This window comes from Lactuca virosa, chromosome 9 (genome assembly GCF_052849685.1).
Source record: "Lactuca virosa cultivar CGN04683 chromosome 9, Lactuca_virosa_CGN04683_v6, whole genome shotgun sequence".
NCBI classification, from domain to species: domain Eukaryota; kingdom Viridiplantae; phylum Streptophyta; class Magnoliopsida; order Asterales; family Asteraceae; genus Lactuca; species Lactuca virosa.
The window spans coordinates 214,783,930-214,801,056 of record NC_136434.1 but is presented as its reverse complement, the minus strand read 5'-3'; the positions used below and the strand labels follow the sequence as shown (position 1 = coordinate 214,801,056).

Here is a 17,127-nt window from a genome sequence, read left to right as displayed (position 1 = left end):
TCGCCTCAATCTGCCATCTGGCGAAGCCCTCGTTATTTATGGCAATAAACTCAACACGAACTTTCGTATCATTTCATGCATCAAAGCCCAAAAATACCTACGAAAAGAGTGTCATGCATTCTTAGCCCATGTCATCAACGAAAAACAAGAAGTTAAAGACCTCGAGAGCATCCTCGAAGTCTGTAACTTTCCCGATATCTTCCCCGAGGATCTTCCCGGAGTTCCTCCTGAGCGCCAAGTCAAGTTCCAAATCGACTTAATTCCTGGAGCTACCCCCGTAGACAAATCCCCTTACCGTCTAGCTCCAGCGGAAATGCGGGAATTATCCAGCTAACTTAACAAACTGCTCAGCAAGGGATTCATTAGACCAAGCTTCTCACCCTGGGGAGCACCAGTCTTGTTCGTTAAGAAGAAGGATGGATCTTTCCGGATGTGCATAGATTATCGCGAGCTCAACAAACTCACTATCAAGAACCGCTACCCTCATCCCAGAATCGATGACCTTTTGATCAACTTCAGGGAGCGAGTTATTTTTCAAAGATAGACCTGAGATCAGGGTACCATCAGCTACGAGTCTAGGAGAGTGATGTTCCGAAAACAACTTTCCGAACTCGATACGGTCACTACGAGTTTGTAGTGATGCCCTTCGGTCTAACCAACGCACCCGCCGTATTCATGGACCTGATGAATAGGGTGTGTCGTCCATTCCTAGACAAGTTCGTGATAGTATTCATAGACGACATACTTATCTATTCACGAAGCAAGGAAGAACATAGCCAGCACTTAAGACAAGTTCTAGAAACACTGAGAGCAGAAAAGCTTTACGCGAAATTCTCTAAGTGCGAGTTTTGGATTAGGAAGGTAACTTTCTTGGGGCACGTGGTTAGTGAAGAAGGCATACATGTGGACCCTTCCAAAATTAAGGCAATAGAGAATTGGTCAGCACCGAAGACGCCCACAGAAATCCGTCAATTCTTGGGTCTTGCTGGCTACTATCGCAGGTTCATCCAAAACTTCTCCAGAATTGCTAAGCCTCTTATCGCCCTGATTCAGAAAGGTGTAATCTTTAGTTAAGGAAACCAACAAGACACTATGTTCCAGACTATGAAGCAAGCCGTGTGCAGCGCACCTATCTTGTCTCTTCCTGAAGGGACATAAGACTTCGTAGTTTACTGTGATGCATCCAATCAGGGGCTAGGCTGTGTACTTATGCAGTGAGGAAAGGTTATTGCCTATGCCTCGAGACAGCTACAGACACAGGAAGTCAATTATACTACTCACGATCTTGAGTTGGCAGCAGTGGTCTTCACGCTGAAAATCTGGAGACATTACCTATATGGTACCAAGTGCACTATCTTCACCGACCACAAAAGCCTACAACACATTTTCGATCAAAAAGAACTTAACATGAAGCAACGGCGATGGGTAGAGCTACTCAATGATTACGAGTGCGAAATTCTCTATCATCCGGGTAAAGCGAATGTAGTAGCTGACACTCTTAGCCGGAAGGAATACTTAGGTCGTAAGGTGAAGGCACTAACCATGACAATCCATTCGCATCTGGCCACACAGATCAAAGAGGCTCAGCTAGAAGCCTTGAAGCCAGATAACGTGGCAGATGAAGCCTTTAGAGGAATGGACAAGAACTTCAAAATCAAGGATGACAGGGTTCGTTATTTCATGGACCGGATCTGGACACCAAGGTTTGGTGGTTACAGAGAGGTAGTCATTAATGAAGCCCACAAAACTCGATATTCCATTCACCCAGGTTCAGATAAGATGTATCTGGATCTCAAGAAACTATATTGGTGGCCAAACATGAAAACAGAGATTGCTACCTACGTGGGCAAGTGCCTAACTTGCGCCAAAGTCAAGGTAGAATACCAAAAGCCCTAAGGTTTGCTTCAACAGCCAGAAATACCTAAGTGGAAGTGGGAGCGGATTACGATGGACTTCATAACCAAGTTGCCCAAGACATCGGGTGGTCATGACACCATTTGGGTAATCGTCGATAGATTAACCAAATCTGCCCACTTCCTGCCAATCAAGGAAACATACAAAATGGAGAGACTGACTAGAACTTACATTCGAGAGATAGTACGACTGCACGGGGTGCCTGTATCCATTATCTCGGACAGAGATAGCATATTCACCTTGCGGTTTTGGCAGTCACTGCAGAAGGCTCTTGGAACTAAGTTGGACATGAGTACAACTTATCATCCTCAAACAGACGAGCATAGTGAGAGAACCATTCAAACTCTGGAAGATATGCTGAGAGCATGTGTTATCGACTTTGTCAATTCATGGGACACCCATTTGCATCTGGTCGAGTTTTCCTACAACAACAGCTATCACACTAGCATCAAGGCTACTCCATTCGAAGCCCTATATGGTCGTAAATGCAGATCGCCTATGTGCTGTGCTGAGGTGGGTGACACGCAGCTAGCTAGAGGTCAAGTCCCCGATAGCACTCTCACTGGCCCAGAAATCGTCCGAGAAACCACAGAAAATATCGTACAAATCCGAGAAATACTAAAAGCCTCGAGAGATAGACAAAAGAGCTACGCCGACAAAAGATGAAAACCCTTGGAATTCCAGGTTGGTGACCGCGTTCTGTTGAAGGTCTCACCCTGGAAGGGCATGATACGCTTCGAAAAGCGTGGAAAGCTGAATCCAAGATACATCAGACCATTCGAGATCCTTGCTAGGATCGGTCCTGTAGCTTACAAACTCCGGTTACCCCAAGAGCTTAGCAACATTCATCCCGTCTTCCACGTGTCAAATCTTAAGAAGTGTCTAGCCGACGAGACACTTGTAATTCCACTCGATGAAATCGAGATCAATGAGAGTCTTAACTTCGTGGAAGAGCCATTTGAAATCATGGATAGGGAAGTCAAGCGAACGAAACAAAGTCGCATCCCGATAGTGAGGGTTCGCTGGAATGCCAATCGGGGACCCGAATTCACTTGGGAGCGAGAAGACCAGATGCAACAGAAGTATCCGCATCACTTTCCCTATTCCGTTTTTTATTCATTTTAGAAAGAATTTTGGGATGGAATTCTCTCTAACGGGGGGATGATGTGACAACCCAATACTTTCTATTCAACAAAAGTCAAATTCCGTTAAATAAAATGTCGAATTTTGTTTATTCCATTAAGCTATTGTGGGTTAGCAAATAATCTAAATTATATAAATAAAGTTTATATAAATTTTCGGAACCAAAAACACTCGAAAAATCAGCAAAAATCGTTCAGCCAATTGTTTACGGCCGCAAACCCTTGGGCCGTAAACCCGGTTCCGACCATAAACGCAGCCGATATATAAGTTTTTTCCGGAGAGATTCCTCATTTCTCATCTTTTTCACTCGAAAATCCTCTCCAAGTGATCCCAAGAACATTCATATCATCAAGATCGAATCTTCAAATCTTCAAGTTTTCACCAAGAACACCAAGAACAGCCTTCAAATCTTCAAAAGATGCAAACCGTTCACGACCAAAAACCGTTCACGGCCGCAAACAGCCTTGAGCCGTGAATCTTGACTACAAACCCCCGTTTTCCACAAAATACAAGTCTCAGTAACATTCCTAACCCAAAAGCAAGTGTTTTCTAACACTTTAATTAATGGATTCGCTAATTTAAATACAATTATGTGTTTAATTATCATTAGGATACCATTAATTCCGCGTATTCCAACTCGAGGGTCATTTTTCCGGTTTTGTTGTCAAGCTCGTACACATAATCAACTGTGAGTTCATACCCCTACACTTTTACTGTTTTTAACGTTTTCAGGGGGAATAAAAGCAAAACACAAAAGAAATTTTGTGTTCTTATATAAAGGATTTCAAAATGATTAAAACTTATGCAATTGATACAACCAAGAGATCACCACATTTTATAAAATATTTAGATATTTTATCCCTTTTGTAACATGCTGAACATGAGGGATGTTTTTCAACATACAACCATAATTGCAAAGTTTTCAGTACAATACATGAACCGAATACATAACATACATGCAAACTATAATAGGTATAGTTTGGGACTCAACACACGATTTTATCAAGTCCAGAGCTTATACATTAACAAACATATAAACTATGTTAGATATAGTTTATGGCATACATTAATACTTTCTGAGAACAAGAGTACCATACTAAATAATTATTTACGTATAATTATTTTACTCTATAAGTATACATACAGTTTCAAGTACAAGAGAACAATACAATACTACACGTAAACTAGTTAATACATGGTTGTGAGGCACTACTTCAATTGTACCCTTCGGGGTGCGGAACTAAATCCTAACACAGTATAACCAGAGTCTCCTGGAGGGAGAGCGTGAGATTTGTGAATAGATCTATTCGGGACTGATAATCCCACACCTGAACTGCTAACTACAGTTAGGCATGCATGCCTGGGGTGACAAATGTCATAACATCCGACGCCTGAAGAACGTCGTAGAGGTCACTAGGTCATATCCAACATGGTTATACCAAACTCACAACAGTATAAATTAACCATTTGTTTACGGGATTTCATTCCTTCAAATAGTTTTATTTTCATTAATAGAACTATCATATACTACAACTAGGGCTGTAAACGAACTAAACGTTCGACGAACCGTTCGTGAGCTGTTCGGTGGGAAGTTCGTTTATATTCGTTTAGTTAATAAATTAACGAATATGAACACAAATTCTCCTTCGTTTAGTTAAACGAACGAACATGAGCAATGGTCTCGTTCGTTCATTTACGTTCGTGAACGTTCGTTTATGTTGTTCGTTTATGTTCGTTCATTTAAGTTTTTTTTATGTACATATATTTTCAATTGTTTTTTATTACATTACTATATTATTGTTCATTTATGTTCATATATATTCAATTATGTTTGTTTATCTTTGTTCGTTTATGTTCGTTTAGCATGTTCACGAACATAAACGAACGAACATGAACAAGGCAATTTGTTAAACGAACGAACATGAACAAGAAAACTCCGTTCGTTTATCCGTTCGTGTTCGTTCGATTGTTCGGCTAACTTAAACGAACGAACATGAACAAGCCTTTGTTCGTGTTCATTCGGTTCGTTTATAGTCCTAACTACAACTGGAGGATTCCAGGGGATACAAATACATGGTTTTATTTTAACTAATAAAACTACTATACATACTGGTGGCAGCCAGGGTTTTCATACAAAGGTTTTCATACAGAACATACTATACATACTGGTGGTAGCCAGAGTTTTCATACAGAACATACTACACATACTGGTGGTAGCCAGGGCTTTCAAAGAAAACATACTATACATAGTGGTGTTAGCCAGGGTTTTCATACAAAGGTTTTCATATGGAACATACTATACATTACTGGTGATAGCCATAGTTTTCACACAAAGGTTTTCGTACATAATACATTATACAATACAACTAATGGTAACCAGGCATACAGACTAACATTTTCATATACAACTACAGAATACAGTAACGAACATACACTTTGGTCTTAGGGTTTAAGACTACTTTTCATTACTAAAGAAAATATTGGATTTTCTTGAGAACATGCAAACATTTTACAGATTCACAGACAGGTTTTCATTACAAAAACATACTTATGAACTCACCAGCTTTAATGTTGATACTCTTTCAAAACCGCTTGAATTCTCAGGAAATCAGTAGACAGGTATTCCTGCAGGCTTTTGAGAAGACGGAGCTTTTAGAGTCGCGTCTTTTAATACTTTTGATTACACTTTTGCTGTATACACACTATGTATCGAACAGATGTAAATATCTTAAATATATTCAATGTAATGGTTGTGTTTGCTTTGATTACTATGATGCAATTATTGTGATACTGTACATGACGTCCTCCACCCCCGAACGTTTCCGCCGTTCCGGTTTGGGGGTGTGACAGCATGTCGCCACTTGTGAGATTGTTTAGATGCGATGACTTCTTACAGATATGTGTGTTCGCATTTCTAGCCTACCCTTTGCACTGTGACAACGAGAGTGCAATAATGATTTCCAAGAATTCAGTATTCCATGAGTGGACAAAACATATTGAGATTGATTGTTATTTCAATCGTCATCACCTTTAGAATGAGACTATTTTTCTTCTCTATGTTCCATCTACCTTGTAGATTGTTGATCTGTTTACGAAGGTCTTGACTGCCCCTCAGTTTTATTTTTGATTGACAAACTTTTAATGTTTATTGTTATCGTATTGTGAGTTTGGGAGGAGATGTTAATCTAATAACTTTATTGGTCTATTTTGGTTTGGGACATATGTTTAACCCTTTAGATTTGTTTAACCTAATTAGGTTTCTTATTTATATCGTTTTTCCAATTATTATATCTTTTTTTTTATAATAATGAAACCCTAGTTGTATTTTGTGTCTTTTATTCAATAGTTTACAATAGGGATATTATTAATAAGTAACATCGTAAATATGTTTTTTTGGTAATGTTGACCATGAACTCCCTAAAAGAATCTAAACACAATCACCATTTGTTAGCCTCCCCATCAAGGCTAAAATGGGAAGAAGAAGTAACAAGCCCAAAAACCACGCAGCTTCAACACCCTCGTAACTTGCCTTCACCAGTTCTAGTCACCAGGGATGAAAGTGGGTCCAAACCCGGACCGGATGGACCTGGACCCGGAAAATCCAGAACCGGTTAACGAGATTTTGTAGAACCGAAAACCGGACCCGTATATAGGAACCGGTTCTGGTTCGGCACTTAATTGTCCATTTCTTCCGTCTTTTCTGGTGGTTTGGCGATGGGTGTATCGGTTGTGGCTGCCGCCGCCCATAGGTCGCCTTACCTGCGTATTCCGACGACATTATCCATTTGGGAGATGGCCAAGCATCTTTTGTTGAGGATTCAGACGTTGTGATGGTGTTATTTGGGGTTATTTGTGTGATACTTGGCCAAAAGACGAGGGGCATCCCACCACCACCACCGTGAGGTGGTGGCTGCCACCCATTATTGCTTTCTGCCACCCTCCGCTGCCACTAGCCGCCATTGGAGGTGGCTGTTGGTGTGTGTATGGGTGTATGCTCTAGTGTTTTCACCGATTTCAGTATTTTTGGAGGTTGTATGTGTGTTTTGTGACCGGAAAACCCACCACCACCACCATGAGGTGGTGGCCGCCGCCGTGAGCCGCCACTGACCACCACTACCTGGGGTGGTAGTGGGTGGTGCTTGGCATAGTGGACCCTAACGGGCCTAAGCACTTGATCTTGGACTGGGCTGCTTTGTGATTGGGCTAGAAACCCTAATTAGGGTTTAGAAAACCCTAATTTTGGGTTTGTTGGTTTGGGCCTATTGGGACCCGCATTTGGACCAGTGAACTGAAGATATAACTCATGACGATTCTATTGTATGATGGCTCAGTGGAATAATGGACTTAATAGGTTAAGTCCTTAATGGGTTAAGTGACAAACACTTAACCCTAATCGTCATTTTATGTGAAAACCCTAATTTTTGCTTAGGCCTTAAGTTGGGCCTTTTTATTGGGATTTGGTGTTTGGGCCATTGATGAGCCATCCAAGAGCAGTCATGTGGACTAGAATATTTTCATGGGCTTTAGGGTAAGGCCCATGTGAGGGTTTGGGCCCAATTTGGAAAATTGGGCCATAGTTGGGCCATTAGAGGACTTTTGTGAACCCATTTGGTATTGGGTCTTTGTGGGCCCATTGGGCTTGGGTTATTTCTGGACCGGATTGGTGGACCATATTTGGACCTAATGTGTGAAGGTTTGGTCTTAGATTCTAATGGGGTTAATTGTGGGTTTGACTCAGTGTTAGAAGCCGGAGTACAACAGCAGCATTTAAAGGATCTGTCCGCCATCCGAGGTGAGTCTTCTCACTATACTTATCCGTGTGGTAATTTATGTGTTACCGGAGGGTCTTATTCGTGTTATTGACTGGAGGGTCTTAATTACATTATTGGCCGGAGGGTCTTAGTACATTGTAGACCGGAGGGTCTTTGTACATTATCGACCGGAGGGTCTTATTTGTTTATAATGTGTTATGTGTTAGCGTGCATACTGTCTTTGTGACTTATGCTGTTATAGTAATCTGTGTATATGTTGATCTTATGTGCTTACTTGAGTTGTGCACTTGTCTTTGTGATATATGTTTGCTATATTATGTGATACTGAGACCGGACCGGAGGGTCCAATGAGCTGTGAGACCGGAGGGTCCTCACTGAGACCGGACCGGAGGGTCCAACGAGCTGTGAGACCGGAGGGTCCTCACTGAGACTGGACCGGAGGATCCAACGAGCTGTGAGACCGGAGGGTCATCACTGAGACAGGACCGGAGGGTCCAATGAGCTGTGAGACCGGAGGGTCCTCACTAAGACCGGACCAGAGGGTCCAACGAGCTATGGGATTAGAGGGTCCCACTGAGACACATAGACTGGAGGGTCTTACCGAGTTATTGCCTCGAGTGGCTAATGTGTTGTATGTGGTATTTTGGGGAACTCACTAAGCTTCGTGCTTACCGTGTTATGTGTTATGTGTTTCAGGTACTTCTCAGGATCACGGGAAGGCGCCGGCTTGATTGTACACACGAGATGAAGTTGTGTTTGAGGATCCTGGATTTTATTTAAATAATTATGAACACATGTTTTTGATAATTGATATATTGAGATTTTGTGATATGTGTTGATGATATTTATGTGATTTTAAAAATGAAAAATTTGTATGAAAATTTACGGTGTTACAATTTTTTTTACCGTTTCTGTTAATAATACTTTTTGTTTCGGTAGTATCTTTTTTAACATGTGTAATTCTTTTACGAACTTTGTAGACATTCTTTGTAATATTTTCTTAATTTTTTTTATTTAATTTTTTATGTTTTTTAAAATTAGTTTTTTTTCTAGAATAAAACTAATAGTTTCTTTTGTATTTTTTTAGAAATTTTATATTTTTGGTATTTTTTACATGTTCTTTTTAGTATTCTTTCAATGTTTTAAGACTAAAATTATTAAAATTTCGATGTTGAGAATTATTTTCACTTTATAAAATTAGTTTATTTAAATTTCAGTTTACTGCAGATGTTAAAAAACAAACATGTTTTTTGTTACAGGTTGCTGCCGTTTGGTCCACCTCTTCTGCTGCAGAGGACTGCATAAGTGATCCGCAGACTTTATGAATTTTCGTTTCGAAAAAACAAACAACACCTAAGTCTACAACCCCTTCCATGTTATTGACATTTTTGGCCCCATTTGTCCTTCTTTAATTTCTCTATGTTGGCTTTGGCTTCTGCTAGGTCTTCAATATGATCCGCATAAGTTGCAATGTTGCATCAACCATAGGTCCGACCCTCGTAATTTCACATAAAATTCCGTAAATCTTATACATAATTTGTGATATTATTTATTACTCCAAATGAAATTTTTACTACCTTAAAATCCAAAAGTTAGGAATATTACACACAAATGAAGAAAAAAATACTTTCACAATAAACGTTATCATGTGGATATGAGAAATAGTTATTAACTTGTACGTTGTTTATCATAATTTTTAAAAAATTAATCAAATTACACAAGTTTAGTTAAGATATTGGTATCTACTGGACATGAATAACGAAACAGGTATACATGATTAGCAGTTACACAAAGCTGAGTGACATTATTATTTTAATCAATCCATTAGTAATTACAGTATGACTTTATTCTTTTATTTACAAACGAAGGTTGATTCAATTTGTATGGATGTGTGCTTTAAATTTTCTTGTTTTTGTTGATGGGTTGAATCAAATCAGAATCACCAATCTGATTACGAATAGCCTTCAAGCTCTTTCGCAACAACCACAACTCCTTGACATAGTAATGAAGTCTGTCTATCATCAATCCCAAGAATAAACAAAAACCTACATCACATAAATCATGTTATTTTACAAACTGTACATAAAATAAAGGGAAAAACCCATAAAAACCTTGTGTATTATCTCAAAATACTCAAAAAGACATTACTTTTTTTATTAAAACCATTTTATGTTTAGATATTGTCTAAAATAATGTACTCTCATTAAAAACATAATATAGTTTGTATTCATTCAAATGTCCATCAAAATCGGTCCAATAACCTCATAAAGGGGCTAATCTCAAACTTATTTTTAAAAATCAGACCAAAAATCATTGAGGAAGCATTAATTAAGATCAAAACATAAAATGGTTTCAATGGACAATGGGAAAAATATAACATACTTTTTTTTGAGTATTAAGAGATAATATTTGGGTTATTCTATAGTTTCCCCTAAAAGAAATATGCAATTCATTACAAAATAACATAATGTACCCATGAGCGAGGCCTCAAGAATATGATTGGACAAAAGAACTCGATCGGTTGGATTAGTGACACCAACCTCCATCATGTGCTTTTGATTTTTATAAATACCATAAAGATTGAACACAAAAACTACTGATAATATCGTTGTAACGGTTCTTGAGGCTACAAGGCCTCTACCTTGCTTCAAACGATCCAACCCCATAACGACTAGGTTCCTTACAGGTGAGTGAAACAGAAGAATTATGATCACTCCCATCTCTAATGCTAAAAGTGTAAATAAAAGTGGTGTCATCTTTTCCTTTTTGTCAATGGATTTTTGGCAAATGAGATTGAAAGGTCCAAGGAAAAGAGGGAAATGAATGGCAATGAAAGATGATGATTTGTTGCATATCTTTCTTTTCTTCACTTTTGCAATTGCAATTTCATTCCAAACTTCCATCTCAATGAAAGAATCATATTCTCCTTCAAAATTTGGTTTTCAGATTACTTTGAACACTTATGACAAGTTTTCTTTTGAAATGTCATATATATGGAAAGGCATCAGTGGGTATATCCAAAAAAATTGTGGATATTGAACGACCATTTTTAGTGAATATTAAAAGCAGTAATCTTTTAAATAAAAATCCTAATGCATCCAGACATTGATGCTATAGCAGCATAGCTTAAACCACACAAAATTTAAAAAAACAATCACGCATATCGGATAATAATTAAGGATTTTATGGACACAATTTATTTATTAGTGATTTTTTTTTCCAATTGATCAAATAAAAGACAACAAACAACAATTAATACTGTACTTGGAAAACACGGAAAAAAAATCAACAAAAATAGCCTCAAATGTTCGTAAAAGACACATGGAGGATCTTTTAGATACTTAAAATGGTCACCCCGATTCCATGATAATTGGAAATACGGTATTATTTTTATTAGTTTTGATTATAATACCATCTACTTATTTTAGGTTAATTTAAATTATTTACTCTACAATTGTTGATTATAGATACTTCGAGTCGTGAAATAATATATAACTACAAAACAAAGCAGAAACCTAGAGGGTGCACATTGGTTTCCGTCCAGTCTAGGACTAGTTAAGGTCCTATGGTCCTATCTGAATCCTCTTCGGATGATGTGGCTTTGGTAAAAACACAATCAAATATAGTTTTAAAATTAACAATTTTATTTTTTAATAACATATCTTTTAAAAGAAAATGATTTGTACATAATAATTTTTATTTATATACACCAATTATATATTTTTTATGCCTATTATACAATCCTTTAAAATATCTAGATAAAAATGGATATGTAAATCACTTCATAATCTTAAAATCATTTTAAAAGACTGGGCTTGGAACATGTGTTCCGAAACTAGGGGTGAACAAACCGGTTTTTTTTCAAACCGAACCGGTTCAGTAAACCGGTTCGGTTCAGATTCGTGAATAGTAAAACCGGTTCAACCATAAACCGGTTCGGTTCAAACCGGTTCCGTCATAGAAAATCTCGAACCTGTCTAAACCGGTTACACCGGTTCTAAACCGGTTTCAATATCTAAAATCTCGAACGGGTGCGAACCGGCGGTTCGGTTCTTGAATCGGTTCGGTTCATAGTGGACCGGTTCGTAGTGAACCGGTTTACCGGTTCAGTGACCGGTTCGGATCCTGAACCGGTTTTTTTGTGCAAGCCTATCCGAAACCCATTTTAGGCTCATTATAGTTTTATACCATTTATATGTTTTTAGGGCCAGGCCCGGTTACATAAATTTTGGGTGTATTACACATCTACATTCCATTCGGCCCGTTAATATTTGGTACACATATTGTTAGGTCATTAATGTTGTTTTTTTTTTTTTTTGAACCGTTTAGTTATTAGATGTTAAATTCACTAAGTCAATCAATTCGTCTATGCCCGAGTTTGAACCCGAGACCTCACGTCTAAGAAGAGACTTCCACCTCTACCAAATGGGCTAGTCCCACATTGGCCATTAATTTTGATACATTAATGAGGAAATTCCATCTTTCATGCTTATGTATGGTGCGCATTATAATACAAGATTCTTTAACTGTGAGAATGACAAATGATATCTCACATCATTTTGGTAGATGTAAATTAATTATTAGTGGGCAATGGTATATAACAAGGAATAGAAGCTAATGGAACCCAATAGCATATTTTCTGCATTACATTCTGCCCATACATTAAGATCCTATTCGGCAGACATTTAACAATAAGCATATTACTTGCTGACCCACATCCACAAAAAAAGTGACAAGGGCCACCCTTGAGAATGTACAGAATTCTCAAACACCCGAATAGAAAATTTAATAATCTAGAACACACCAACTGCCTTTTCAACTAGTCTTGCTGCTCTAAACATCTCTAATCAGCAAATATCCAAATTCTATCGGGAAGATGAAGACAACAAACTTAGCTCCTCTTGTGTACCTATGGAATACTGCCTTTGAGTTTAAGCTTTCTTTAACTCACAAATGCTTCTTGAAAAATTCTCAAGTTTTGTGCAAGCACATGGACCATCAGAAATAAGCTTCTCAATACTTCTAGTCAACGAGAGTAAATCCTCTTTATGAAAAGATTTAAACTCAAACTCTGGCAAATGATTTTCGGGGTGAAATGGGCAACTTTGTAAGGTAAAATGTAACACAGCTAAAGCATCACCTTCAACTAATTCATTCCCTCTACTATCATCTAATTTGTAAAACGAAAGGGATGAAAACCCCAAACAAGAAGTCAAGTCTAAGGCGACAATATTTTTTAGACATTCAACAGGAGCGTGAACTTCTAACAAGCTATAACACCCTCTAAGATTTAACTTCTCGAGATTTGGAGTCAACCCAAGGTCAAGGGTCCTCAACTTTGAATGACTAATTTTGAGGGATACAAGCTTTTGACATTGATCGACCAGTTGAAGTTCTTCCAAATCATAACAATCTTTAAGATATAAAGCACTGAGATTTGGAGTCAGCCCAATGTCAAGGATCCTCAACTTTAAATCAATGCATTGTAGGGTGTCGAGATTTATACATCTACTAGGCAAGTGAAGTTCCACCAAACTTTTGCATTCAGAAAGAAACAACTGATTGAGATTCGGAACTAGACTGAGATCAAGGGTCCTCAACTTTAAACACTCAATCTTGATGAATGTGAGCATTGGAGATTCGGCAATGTGAAATTCTTCCAAATCATTGCAACCATGAAGATCCAGCCTCTTAAGATTTGGACTTGACCCAATGTCAAGCGTCCTCAGCTTTAATCCAACAAGGTGGAGGGATCTGAGCTTTAAACATTCATCAGCCATGTGAAGTTCTTCCAAATCATTACAATTTGCAACATCTAAATCCTCGAGATTTGGAGTCAACCGAATGTCAAGGGTCCTCAAGTTTGAAAGGGAGAGATGGAGGGATATGAGATTTAAACATGTATGGGGCATGTGAAGTTCTACCAAATCACCACCACTAAGCCACAACTTCTCGAGATTTGGAGTCAACCCAAGGTCAAACATCCTCAACTTTACACCATAAATGTTGAGGGATCTGAGTTTAAGATATTCACCGGGCATGTGAAGTTCTACCAAACCACCAGGTCCAGGTCCATGTACATGTTTGACCAGCGTCAATGTCTCAAGATTTGGAGTCAACCCAAGGTCAAAGGTCCTCAAGTTTTTACCATGGAGGTGAAGGAATCGAAGCTTGTTAAGAACCTAACATAACCAAAATAACAAAATGAATATTAGTATAATAACAAAGCAATGGATGCATAGCATTATAATGAATCATGCAAAACAATTAGTCAACCACAATTTTACCTTTTTTTCTCCCCTTTCCCAAAGTTGTACGATATCGCTGTAAGACATCTCAAGTGAGACAAGATTATTTGCTTGAAATGTTTTGGGTAAATAACTAAAATTGTACCCATCCCATCGCAGATATCGTAAAGCATCTGGAAAGTAGGGGTGAACTTCATTAAATTTCCAATTACAACAAAGAAATCCTAAAGCATTTAGAAAGTTGGGGATGATTTTATTAATATCCCGATTCGAGTAAAATTCTTGATCAGCCACATCAAGAAACCAAAGTTCTGTCATCTTTCTAAGACCTTTCATAATGATTTGCCGATCCAGTCCCCTATAGTAGAATTTCATACATCTTGTTGCTTTTGTACCCTGTAATAGAAAAGCAATCAACATGAAACTTGTTTGCAACAAATGAAAATGTGTTGGTTTCTCCAACTTACAAATAAACCTGAGCCTTACCATGTCATTAGCCAATATATCTTCAATTTCCTTGCCATCCCACAACCGGCTATGTTTGTTAGGCATATCGGGGTGCGAACGACGAACAATATTCCTGCCCATTTCTTTTAAATGGTCATGCATGCCCAAACACTCATCATCATCAATAGTTATGAGAGACTTTTGCTCAAGAACTCTTAAACCAATTCTAGCATAAAATCCACAGCTTTCAAGTGCTCCGATAGCTGAGTTTTTCAGCCAACCTTTTAAGATGGTTGCAACATCCAGGAATATTTCCTTATGTTCTTCATCTAGACTGATATAGCTTAATTCCAACTTCTTCTGAGTTTCCTCTAACGGGATTGTTTTTAGTCTGGCTAGCGCATCTACCCATTCAGGCTTACTTTTACCACAGAGAAATGAACCCAAAACTTTGATCGTCAATGGAAGACCAGCAGCATAACATACAACTTGTCTTGATAGCTCTTCGTATCCTTGAACTGGAATCTCTTTCCCAAATGCATACCTACTAAAGAGCCAAATTGCTTCCTTATCTGATAACAGATTGACATTATGAATCAATTTCACTCCATGTGCTACCAACACTTGCTCGTCTCTTGTCGTAATGATAATTATACTTCCAGGCTTAAACCAACTAGGGTCACCAGCTAACGCCTCAAGCTGGTCCATACAATCCACATCATCTAGAACAAGAAGAACCTTTCCACCATTTAAAGGGATTTGACTTTGTAAGGAATTCAAAGAAGCTTTTGAAACTTCCCTCACATTCTCAATAAAGCTTTTGCCTTCGAACTGAAAGGATATTTTATTAAAAACAGCTCTGGCCAAAGTCGTCTTCCCACCTCCTCCTATCCCTCAGATCCCGATCATGTGAACATCATCCGAAGCAGTTCCTAAAGATGATATAATATCGTTGATCCGAGTCTCCATGCCTACTAAATTTTTATCGATGCGGACATTGATGGCGCGTAACTCTAGTGAAAGCTTTTCAACAATTTGTCGGATGAATTTTGCTTCATGCCTATATTTTAGAGAAGATTCAGTTACCTTACTCAAAATCACACATACAAACATGTATGAGGTAATAACATTGTAATATAATCATATTTCATGTTTAATCATTCAAGACACCGGGGTTGAGTAAAGATTTGACAATCCAACATGAGAAGCCATGTCTGAGCCCTTTTACATCCAAGATAAACATAGATAAGAAAGAAACAAAATGAAAGAATACTGTGGAGATATGATGAAGGAATTACCCATCAGTGTTCTTCAACTCCCACCCGGCCACATCAGCTACTTCTTTCAAAGCCTTTCTCCATTTCCCAGCAACCTCTTCATTTTCATGTTTGGCAAATGCTTCTCCAACTGCCCCGATCTGATTGCGGACTTCAGAGGGTTCCACATCATAGAATACGGGGTAAACAGTATGCTCTGTTGTCTTGTGACACTCCATTATCTTTAGAAGCTCATTCAAGCACCAAGATGAAGACGCATAGTTCTTGGAGAAAACAATAATGAAGAATTTTGAGTCTGCAATGGATTCCTTGAGCTCATCACTGATTCTTTTCCCTTTCTTAATTTTCTCGTCGTCCTTGTAAGTGGAAATGCTTTTCTGCTGAAGAGCATAATAAAGATGATCGATGAAGTTCTTACGAGTGTCTTCGCCTCTAAAACTCAAAAATACATCATACTTGAAGCTCTTATGAACGGAGAAAGTTGAAGAAGACGCCATTTACAGTATGCTTGAAGGATAAGATAATATTTGTTGGGGAAAATTTATAAAAAAATGAAACAACTGCAAAGAAACTTGGATGAGATAGAATTGAACAACCGTTAAGATGTAAGTTTATAGCACTGGTGGTTTGGCGAACGTCGACATCAAAGAAGAGGATAAGATCTATGTAAACAAAAGCCGTTTGTTTGGTCAAAGAAGAGGATAAGATTCTTTGCTAAAAAGGGAAAGAATAATGGAAATTGGGATCTTACTTCTTTCTACCAGGCAATGTAACATTTTTTTAGTAGCAATATTCCACCTGTTGTTGAACGGGGTAAGCATTAAAAAAAAAAAAAAAAAAAAAAAAAAAAAAAAAAAAAACCTTGTAGTTGTGAGTCTTTTGGTTCCAAAATAAGGTATTTTGGATAGGCAATTTGGGGGTTTCTCATTCCAGAACTTGATATCCACAACTTTGTTAATTGATCCACTTTTTTATATAAATTAAATGAGGTATAACAGGTGGATAAGTGTAACGAACATACTATGTTTTTGGAATGTGTCCGTAGTTCTCACTTTATCTTAATTTTATCATCACCTAAGCTGCATTACTTATGATGGGGTTGGCTTATTTTGTTTCAGTATACATACACCAAATTTAATTATGTGCAATAAATTTAGTGAAGCCATATGGTGTGTTCAATAATGGGATTATAGGAGGTGGGAAAGTTGTTTCTAAGCCCACATTTTAAACTACTTTAGTAACTCATGTGAGTTTTTCGTGCTTAGAGAATTTTCTTTCATGCCTTTGCTTTATTGTTTTGGTGACTTTATCTTTAAAAGTGTTTAT

The 17,127-nt window shown here is 38.0% G+C and overlaps 1 protein-coding gene and 1 long non-coding RNA gene across 2 annotated transcripts; both read right to left on the bottom strand.

Annotated features, from left to right (window-relative positions):
- Nucleotides 1–9,613: 9,613 nt before the first annotated feature.
- Nucleotides 9,614–10,662, bottom strand: LOC145139244 (uncharacterized). Its single transcript, XR_013721862.1, has 2 exons — nucleotides 10,303–10,662; nucleotides 9,614–9,874 (listed from the first exon to the last, which is right to left on the bottom strand). It is a non-coding gene; the product is annotated as an uncharacterized LOC145139244 (long non-coding RNA).
- A 1,765-nt stretch (nucleotides 10,663–12,427) lies between these two features.
- LOC145137786 (toll/interleukin-1 receptor-like protein) lies at nucleotides 12,428–16,453 on the bottom strand. The gene is made up of 4 exons (XM_079071924.1): nucleotides 15,823–16,453; nucleotides 14,564–15,584; nucleotides 14,117–14,473; nucleotides 12,428–14,011 (listed from the first exon to the last, which is right to left on the bottom strand). Exons 1-2 carry the CDS (start codon nucleotides 16,296–16,298, stop codon nucleotides 15,419–15,421), a joined length of 642 nt encoding a protein of 213 aa, XP_078928050.1. The 5' UTR covers nucleotides 16,299–16,453; the 3' UTR covers nucleotides 12,428–14,011; nucleotides 14,117–14,473; nucleotides 14,564–15,418.
- Between the last annotated feature and the right edge of the window lie 674 nt (nucleotides 16,454–17,127).

Coding starts and splice junctions, on each gene's coding strand:
- LOC145137786 (XM_079071924.1), bottom strand. CDS start 16,298: ATGGCGTCTTCTTCAACTTTCTCCGTTCATAAGAGCTTCAAGTATGAT. Junction 15,585..15,822: donor GAGTTGAAGAACACTGATGG/GTAATTCCTTCA, acceptor TCTAAAATATAG/GCATGAAGCAAAATTCATCC.